Source organism: Echinops telfairi, unplaced genomic scaffold (assembly GCF_000313985.2).
Source record: "Echinops telfairi isolate 266 unplaced genomic scaffold, ASM31398v2 ScPeMD7_1;HRSCAF=3_0, whole genome shotgun sequence".
Taxonomy (NCBI): domain Eukaryota; kingdom Metazoa; phylum Chordata; class Mammalia; order Afrosoricida; family Tenrecidae; genus Echinops; species Echinops telfairi.
Window position 1 is genome coordinate 19661919 of NW_022103896.1, and position 9161 is coordinate 19671079.

The 9161-nt window shown below is 43.0% G+C and overlaps 1 protein-coding gene across 3 annotated transcripts in view; it reads left to right on the plus strand.

Moving 5' to 3' along the window:
- Positions 1-9161, plus strand: part of TAF2 (TATA-box binding protein associated factor 2) — a 73042-nt gene that overhangs the window by 55341 nt on the left and 8540 nt on the right. For all 3 annotated transcript variants that reach the window (XM_045300010.1, XM_004697414.2, XM_045300034.1), the window contains 2 exons: positions 4082-4311; positions 6757-6862. In XM_045300010.1, the coding sequence (XP_045155945.1) occupies positions 4082-4311; positions 6757-6862 (336 nt within the window). The remainder of the gene's footprint in view (positions 1-4081; positions 4312-6756; positions 6863-9161) is intronic.

A 9161-nucleotide genomic window follows, 5' to 3' on the forward strand; every position in this document is an offset into this window, starting at 1 on the left:
GACACCTTGTGGTTGCATAGGCTGGTGTGCTTCTTCCATGTGGGCTTTGTTGCTTCTGAGCTTGAAGGCCGCTTGATTACCTTCAACAGGCTTAGAAATTCAATGGAGCAGTTCTACCCTGTCCTATAGAGTTAGTATAAGAACAGACGTGTGTGTGTATGTGTGTGTGTGTGTGTGTGTGTGTGTGTGTAAAACCCACTGCCATTAAGCCAATTCCGACCCCGTATAGAAGGCTTGTAAGACTGCAAATCTTTATGAGAGTAAACAGCCTCATCTTTGCCCTGTGGAGTAGCTGATGAGTTTGAATTGCTGACCTTGCGGTTAAGAACCTAGCACCCAGTCCACAGTGCCACCAGCAGTATAACTGAAGGTAGATATCAAACTATTAAGGGCCTGTCTAATAAAATGATTATTTTTGGATTCATAGAAATTTAAACTTGAGGGACTCTTTAAAATCATCTTAACTGTTGCCACTTTATGGCCCAGGCGGCTGGCCCCATGTACCAAAGCTAACAAGTAATTAGCCAGAAGCGAAAAGCACAGCAATCCTGAGGCCTGGTGCAGTATCTTGTATTATAATGATGATGATGACCAACGTAATTTAACTGTAGAAGTGTTACTTCCAATTTGAAGTTTTATTCCGGGACCTGTAGTGGGATACATCTTGAACTGTTCACTGCAAGGTCAGTGGTTCAAACCTACCAGCTGCTCTGTGGGAAAAGATGAAGGCTTCTGCTCTGGTAAAGGTTTAGTCCCCGAAACCCAAAGGGGCAGTTCTACTCTGGCCTACACGGTCATCGCTATGAGTTAGAGTCCATGGTGACACATGGGGTATGGAGATATCACTGCTTGATTATCCATTCACCTGTTAAAAGATACTTTGGTTGCTTTTCTTTGGGTTGATTATTAATAAGGCTACTGTAAGCATTTGTGTGCTGGTTTTTACGTAGACTTGGGTCTTCAATTCATTTGGATAAATGCATAAGTGCGGGACTGCTGGATTATCTGGTCAGCCTACATTTGGTTTTACAAGGGAGTGCCGTACTGCTTTTCCATGTGGCTGTGCTATTTTGCATTCCCTCCCGCAGTGGGAGAAAGGCCCCTTTGCCGCCACATCCTCATCGGCATCCAATGTTGTCAGTGTTTTGAACTTGAGCCACCTCTGGGTGACATAAACAGTTAATGTGCTTGGCTGCCCTCAGAGAGGTTGGATGCTCCAGCCTACCCAGAGGTGTCTCAGAAGAAAGACCTGGCCATCTACCTCCTTGCTATTAGCCATTGAAATCTCTACAGAGTACAGTTCTACTCTGACACACTTGGGATCACTGTGGGTTGGAATCAACTCCATGGGTAGTTGTTAATAGTTGTCGGTTAGTATCTCATTGTTTCAGTGTGCAAGTCCCTAATGACATATAATAAAAGAAGACCTGGCGGTGAAGTGGTTATGAGTTGGGCTTCTATTTGCAAGGTCAGCAGTTTCAAACCACCAGCCACTCCATGGGAGAAAGTCAAAGTTTTCTACTCCTTTAAAGAGTTAGTCTTAGAAACCCCCAGGGGCAGTTCTACCCTGTCCGTGGGGTCACCCTGAGTCAGAGTGAGCATCTTTTTCTATGCTTATTTAATCTCTGTGTGTGTCTGCTCAGTCTTTTGGGTATTTTTTATTTGTGCTGTTGGTTTCTTATTGAGTTTTAAGTATTCTTTGTATATGTATTTTGGATGCAAACCATTTATCATAAATTTTGTAATTTGTGTAATAAATTATGTATTTTGTAAATATTTTCTCTCAGTCTGAAGTCCAAGGTACCATCATTTTCTTTCATGGCTCATGCTTTGGGATTGTATCTGAAAAATCGTCCTCAGCCCAAGCCTCCTAGCTGTTCTCCTGTGTCTTCTCCTCGATGCTGTGAGCTATTTTGAGTTCACTTTTATCTGCTGTTTATTTTTCAAATATTCTTTTATCTCTAAGTCAATTTTCAAAGAGAGAGACAAACAAAAAGGCCTCTCACTGGCCTTCCTCAGGAACAAGTTCATGTTTGGCTCTTTTTTCCTCCAAATTGAAGGTCTACTAAATGCAAGACAACTCAGAAATCAAAAGGAATAAAAATTGTATTCTCCAGGTTCAGTGCATTAGCTGTACTGATGCTGTTTAGGTTGGCTTTCAAAGAAGTAACAAGCTTAGCTCCTCACAGTACGTTTCCATGTGGTTTTTAAAACATACTGTAACTGGCGTATAACTTACATAGCATACAATAGTTCAGTCATGTTATGAAGAAGAATTGTACTCATCACCACAATCCATTGTAGATCATTTGCTTCCTCCAGTACTCGTTGTTAGTTCCCCACTTCCTCCACCTGCTCTCCTATGTCCTTAGGTAATATCAGTCCAATTGCTGTCTTCGTAGATTTACCTAGTGATAGGTTTGCTTGGCTTTAATGGAGTTCACAATCACTAGCCTGATTGATTTGAATGTCGTGTGTGACATGCACAGAATTAGGATGGCATGTGTAGCACAGATGACTAGATGATACTGAGCTTCAAAGTTTCCTTTTCTTGCAAGTAGTGTCAGTGTACCCCAAACCTTTCTGCTTCCTCCTGTGGATAAAATACCGACTAGTCACGCCTTTCCTAGTGACACCTCTGCACAAGTAGGGGGCCAGTGCGCTGGGTTCACCAATTCGTTCCCGTCACTCAGAGGGTGGCACCTTTGCTAAAACCACACGAGACTCTGAATGTCTCCGAGAGTAAAGCTACGTACTTCAGACCCGTGAAGTATCCAGATGTGCATTTCCAGAGATGGGAAATGGACTCCCCGTGGGAAATGTCTGTCTTCATTGTATCTTGTCTTTCCGTTTGTAGTTCCTCGGTAGTTTTTATTACATAGAAGCCTGATTTTCCTTTGAAGCTACTGCCTCTTCCTCTGTTTCCAACAAGGTTACAAGTGTTGTTTTCTCAAACAGCAGCAAAATCAAGGACATCTCAAATAGGAAGGTGACTGCCCTTTCAAGGCATTATCATATACAAAATGCCTAGCACGAAACTTTATCTGGTATGAGCTCGGTGAAATGATAATACCCCTATTGTGAATTTCCTTTGCATATAATTGCTACTCTGTTAGAGGAAGTCTGTCACGGCTTGCAGTATATTTTTTATTTCTCCTTTAAACATAAAGCTATTTTGAAACCACAGCTCTTGGTCAAGTTTAAGTAAAAATGTTCCCCCCACTACAATCAAGTCAATTGCAACTCATAGCAACCCTGCAGGACAGCGTTGAACTGTCCCTTTGGATTTGCAAGGCTGTTCAATCTTTATAGGAGCAGACAGCCTCCTCTGTCTCCTGAGCAACCACTGGAGGAGTGGAACCGCCAACCCTTCAGTTAGTAGCTCAACTTGTAACCCAGCATGCCTTTTAAGAATTAACTTTTTACACACCAGTCTTCTTGTAGCCAAATGTTTTACTGCAACTGCCACCCCTTTGGTTACTGCTTTCTGGGATTTCCCCCCAACCCAAGAAATACTTGGTCTAAAAACAATGCGATGGTGTTTAGCAGAGTATTAACTTCCTTGGTAGTAAGTCCAAGATTAAATGTGGCTACCAGGTCATGTAGTCTTTGTGTTTCCTTACCCTATTTAGAAGTTGAAAGTCGCCGTGTTTATAGTTAGAGAATTGGTTTTAGTGACGGTTTACCAAGGCTCCTGCAGGCCTCTCTCCCTGATAGGCAGCTGAAGAAGAGGAAAATCAGTCACAGTGAATAGCGAATGTATGAAGGCGAAGGCGTTATTTGGATGCAGCAATAAAAAGAAAGGTTTTAGGCCAGAAGAAGTATTTTCAGAATGCTATCTTTCTTGTTGATGATCCGATATTTTATAAGAATAGTTAAGGACAAGGTTTCTCCTGTTTGCCGACACGTTCTGTTTCTGTAACCGGTTGTTAAATATGGGCTGCAGGTGAATTTTTAGGGTGCCATGTTGGCCGAGGGGCCTAGCTCAATGGATCCCTCTTCTCTGTAGATTCCAGAATGGCTGGAACGTGTGTGGTTCAGGGTGTGCATATCGGTTTCATTTCTTTCTTTTTCCTGACAGGTACTTCACACGACTGGAGACTGCGCTGTGGCGCGGTGGACTTGTACTTCACTCTCTTCGGCCTCAGTAGACCTTCCTGCTTACCTTTGCCAGAGCTCGGGTTGGTTCTCAATCTGAAAGAGAAAAAAGCTGTGTTGAATCCCACCATCATTCCTGAGACCATAGGCGGCAACCCCGATGCTACGAGTAGCCCAGGCAGTCACCTCCAGCTAGTTGGATTCCAGAATCCTGTAAGAATTCCCTCTGTTTCTGAAGAGACGCCGCTTTCTAGAGAAAGACCTCTTTCTTTGGCTGGTGGATTTTCATAGCTATCAGACCAGTGTTTTCTACTGTTTAACAACATGGCAGCTGCCATTCGTGGAGCTCCTTACACTGATCCAGAGCTGCGGACAGCTGTGTAGCTGAGGCGCCCAGAGCACAAGAGACACCGCCAGCTCGCTTACTCCTCTGGTGCAGGCACGCCCTCCCATGTGCCAGAGCACAGAAGGGAAATGAGTATTTAACCTATGACACTTAACCTGTTTCACCCATCCGTGTGAGTGGTGAGCTGTCTGAACCCAGCACACGTGTCATTTTCGGTGTGACTGTGGGTAATACCTAGGTCGCTCCTAAATGTATGTTACCAAACTCACAACCCACTGCCATCGAGCTGATTCTGACTTCGCTCGCAGCAGCTGTGAGTATTTCCAGGGGCAGACATCTTCATTTCTTCTGTGAGTGGCTGGTGGCTTTGAATCGTTGACCTTGCAGGCAACAGCAGCAATCAACACCTAACCCCCAGCTCCACCAGGGCTCCCAGTGTCTGTGAAGTGTCTGGCAGCTGCTCGTTGGGTAGGTAGGTAAGGAGGCAGGCAGATCGTGAGTGGACTTCCCAACATTCACAGAAAAATCCCATTGTCTTGTTCATTGCTTTCCCCCCTGAGCTTTTTGAAGCCCCCTTCATTAAGTACGTAGGTAGCTTGACAAATAGTAGATAATAGATATAAAAATAGGTGCTATGAAGGGCCCTCAAAAAGGACGTGGAAAACTAGATTTAAAAGATCGTGGCATTTTTTCATGAACTTTTGGAAGCCCCTGTGCCTGAGGTAACTAGATAGGTTGTTAGGTAGCTGAATGAACTGAAGCGAAATGAAGATGGATACAGAAGCAGCTAGAGGAAGGAGTAATCGACTGATTTGTGAAGAGACTGCATTGTGGGTTGTTGTTTGCCGTTTATGTGTGGCTTTACAAAAGTTTTGTTATAGCTATGCATTATAAAATTACCAACCCTTTCTTTGTAGAGGGCCTTTTAGGATGCATGTGAGTACAACTAATTATGTTTCTATAATTTGCAGAAGATTTTCCAGAGGTGATGTTCTTACCGATGACAAAATAGCCCCAATCCTCGAGGCTTCATTTGTCACCGACATTTAGACCTGCTGGCTTGCCCGGCAGTTCCCTACTGGGGTGTTGAGAGTGGAAAGCCCAGTTTCCCTTCCTCAAAGCTAGTTAGGCTTTTTAAATTTCTCTTATTCAGTCTTTATGAAATAAAATCTTCCTTGTGAATTTTAAATCTATTGTAGAGTGTTGGGTTAGGAAGAAGTCGGACAAAGCTTCCCATAGGGAAGGAAAGACATGTCATAGATCTCCTTCAGGTCTGAAATTCATTGATAAACCTGTGGAAAGGAATGTTTCTACGTCTTGCTCATACATGTTAATTTATCTGTTATCAACACCCCGCTTATCGTTCTCAGGGTAAGAGGAGAAAGTAACACCAAAAGCCGTGTGCTTTTAGGGAAAGCTCTAAAAGGTCACTTTCACACCTTCTTTTTAAGCCTCCGCCTCCCACCATAAAAGTAGCAGATAGGAAAGGGTTACATTTATTTTGAGCCCATTGCTAATAACTTTCAGCCTCTGGGCCTGCTCTCATTTGCATGGTTGCTTTTTAGCTATTAGTTTTCCGCGATTCTATGAGCTACTTGTCTTCAGAAATCTAATTTTGATCTTGAACATTGCCGCAGGAAGAGGATCACCTTGCCAAGGAAGCATCATGTAGTGTATCAGCTCACAGCAGGGAGTGAAGAGGGAGCCCGACACACCACTGGGTCCCCACTAGAGCCGGTCAGATACTGGAGAAGAGTGAGGGTAGCAGTAAAGTCAAACTCAAAATCCGAGTAAGAAATACAGGCGAGGCCTGGATTCACAGTGTAGGGTGTTCACCTTCTTGTCAATCTTTCTGAATCCTTGTCATGGTTTTTCCTTCGCCGAAACACTGGGGACAGACTGAATCATGAAATAACCCCAGTGTCCATCTGAGACATTCCAACCACTCGTCTGCACTTTGCTGTCACATGCTTCTCTCTGTTTGTGGGAGAAACCATGTGCGCGCATTTCACCACACACAGTGGGCTCTGGCTTCCCACAGCAGAGGGATAGGCTTTAGTTGTTGCATCTCCAATGATTTCCAATCAGTTTTGGGGGGCTGGACCATGTAATTGCATTCCTCGTAATTCTTGTTGAGGTAAGGATCCTGCTTTTCCTTTTAAGATTATTTGGGGGCATCTCCTAAAGGCTTTTCTGCTATCTTGCTTAAGAATTAAGATTGAGACACAAAAATTGTATAACAGTTCTTTCTCTCCTCTGCTTTTGTGTTGTGGTGTGTGTGTGTGTGTGTGTGTGTGTGTGTGTGTGTTTAGTTCTCAAATTCTCAAGACGAGGAGGAAATTGACATGGATACTGTTCATGACAGCCAGGCCTTCATTTCTCATCACTTGAACATGTTGGAAAGGCCGCCTCCTCCAGGTGAGGGGACTGTGCTGCAATGACTGGGGCAGTGGTGGGGGGAGGGCGTCACTCATCTCAAATGGGCAGAAGTTAAAAGGCAGGCCGTATAGAGTGTTCGATTATATCATGCTATGTATAAGAGAAGAAATAAATACAATTGTTTTGTCCTCTACTATTTGGTATGTGTAATAGTTTATAAATATTTAAAATATTTTACATATAATGATATATATTTTTAATATGTAAAACCTGTTCATCAGATTCCTTTTAGAAGTTTGATTTTCTTGTGTTTTTACTGGTAGATTTCATTTTGAAATAGAATACTAGAATTTTAAAATAATATAACTGCAGTAAACAGGTTTTTTTCAATAAGACATTCATACCTATTCTGTTTGATGTAATTGATTGCAATCCCCACAATGTGACAACACTCACCCCACCGCCTCCCTAGATTTCCCATTTCCCTTCCTTCACCTCTCCTAACTTCCTGTCTTCTGAACTTTGACGTTGGGAAAGGCTGACCTTTTGATTTTGAATTGGCGAAGGTTCTAACATTAAAATGTTTTTGACAAAAGTTAATTCCACCTTCAATACAATTGCTTTCCATGGCTCCCTGCTTACTCTCCATATTATATAGATGCTTGCATGAAAAGCCCATAGCATCCTGATTTTTCTGTTTAAAAATGCTCATTATGACACTGTGGGGTTGTGATGTACAAGGGTAAGTTAAAAAATGCTGCTTGAAAGTCAGAAAGAAAAATATACAAAACTCACTGTCATGCCAATATAGTATTTCCTAGGCCTGTACATCTCTAGAGAAGCAAATAGCCTCATCTTTCTCCTGCAGAGCAATGGGTGGGTTTAAACTTCCCACTTTGTGATCAGCAGTTCACTGCTCACCTGACAGCACCACCAGTGCTCCTTTAGAAAATCATTTTGTTGTCGGTTCGTTGCCCTCAAGTCAGTTCCAACCCAAAGCACCCTATGCCCGACAGATAGAGGCGCTGCCCAGCCCTCCACCATCATGACCATCGCTCCTGCACTTGAGCCTGTTGTTGCAGTCACTGGGTCACTCCATCTTGTCGAGGGCCGTCCTCTTCTTCGCTGCCCTGCCGCTTTACCAAGCAGGATGTCCTTCTCCACATCCTGGTCTCCTGACCACATGTCAACAGTATGGAAGAGGAAGCCTCGTCAGCCTTGCCTCTAAGGCGCACTCTGGGGCTGTGCTTTTTCCAAGACAGATTTGTTTGTACTTTGGCCAGTCCATGTGGTCCTTTTCATATTCTCTGCCAGCGTCACAACTCAGATGTGTTGGTGGGCCTTTGGCCTTCCTTATCCAGTGCCCCAGCGTCCCCGTGCATGTGAGACGATTGAGAAGACCACAGAAACCCTGACTTGAACAGCCCCGGCTGCCCTGGAGAAAGGAGCAGGCTGCTGTCCCGTTGGGAAAAATCCCACGGGATGGCAGTGAGTTTGTTTCTTTGATTTTGGCTCATAGCGATGTTTTACTGTCATTAGTATGATAGTTTTAGAATACCAGTTGAGTAATTATGAAATGCTACATTAGGCTTCTTTCAACATATCTTTTTTTTTCATACCTTTCTTTTTTAATGACTTATTTTTATTTGTGAATATTGTTTCTTTTTATTTGCAAAGCATATTTATATCCCAAGGTGCTTTTGTCTTTTAAGATCTTTACCCTCAGGGATACTGTATTATTTTAATTGAGTTTTCAGGCTGAAATTATTTTTCACTATCTAGACTTGATAGCAGTGAGTTTGGTTTTGTGCAGTCTATATTGAAACTAGTAACATTCTGTTGTGTTGTTGTTTGATATCAAGCTGGTTTCCAGCTCATAATGATACCCCTCCTTACTCACCCCCCCACCCCCCAAATGTGTCAGAATAGAATTGCCTCATTGGGTTTCTTGGTTATAATTTTTAGTCTTTCCCCCATAGAACCACTAGGTAGGTTCAAACTGCCAACTTTATGGTTAGGAGCCAAGCGCTTATTAACCATTGTGCCACTAGGCTAGGGCTCCTTAGTAAAGTTTAAGAACTGGCTTTAGGTGGAAAATCAGTCAGTACTTGAAAAGGGGGATAGGCCATGAACTTTTTAGCTCTTATAAGCAAGCTTCACAATTCTTTTTTTTTTTTTGAAACATTTTATTAGGGGCTCATACAACTGTTACCGCAATCCATACACACATCAATTGTGTAAAGCACATTTGTACATCATTCTCAAAACATTTTCTCTCCACTTAAACCCCCGACATTAGGTCCTCATTTTCCCCTCCCTCCCCGCTCCCCCTTCCCTC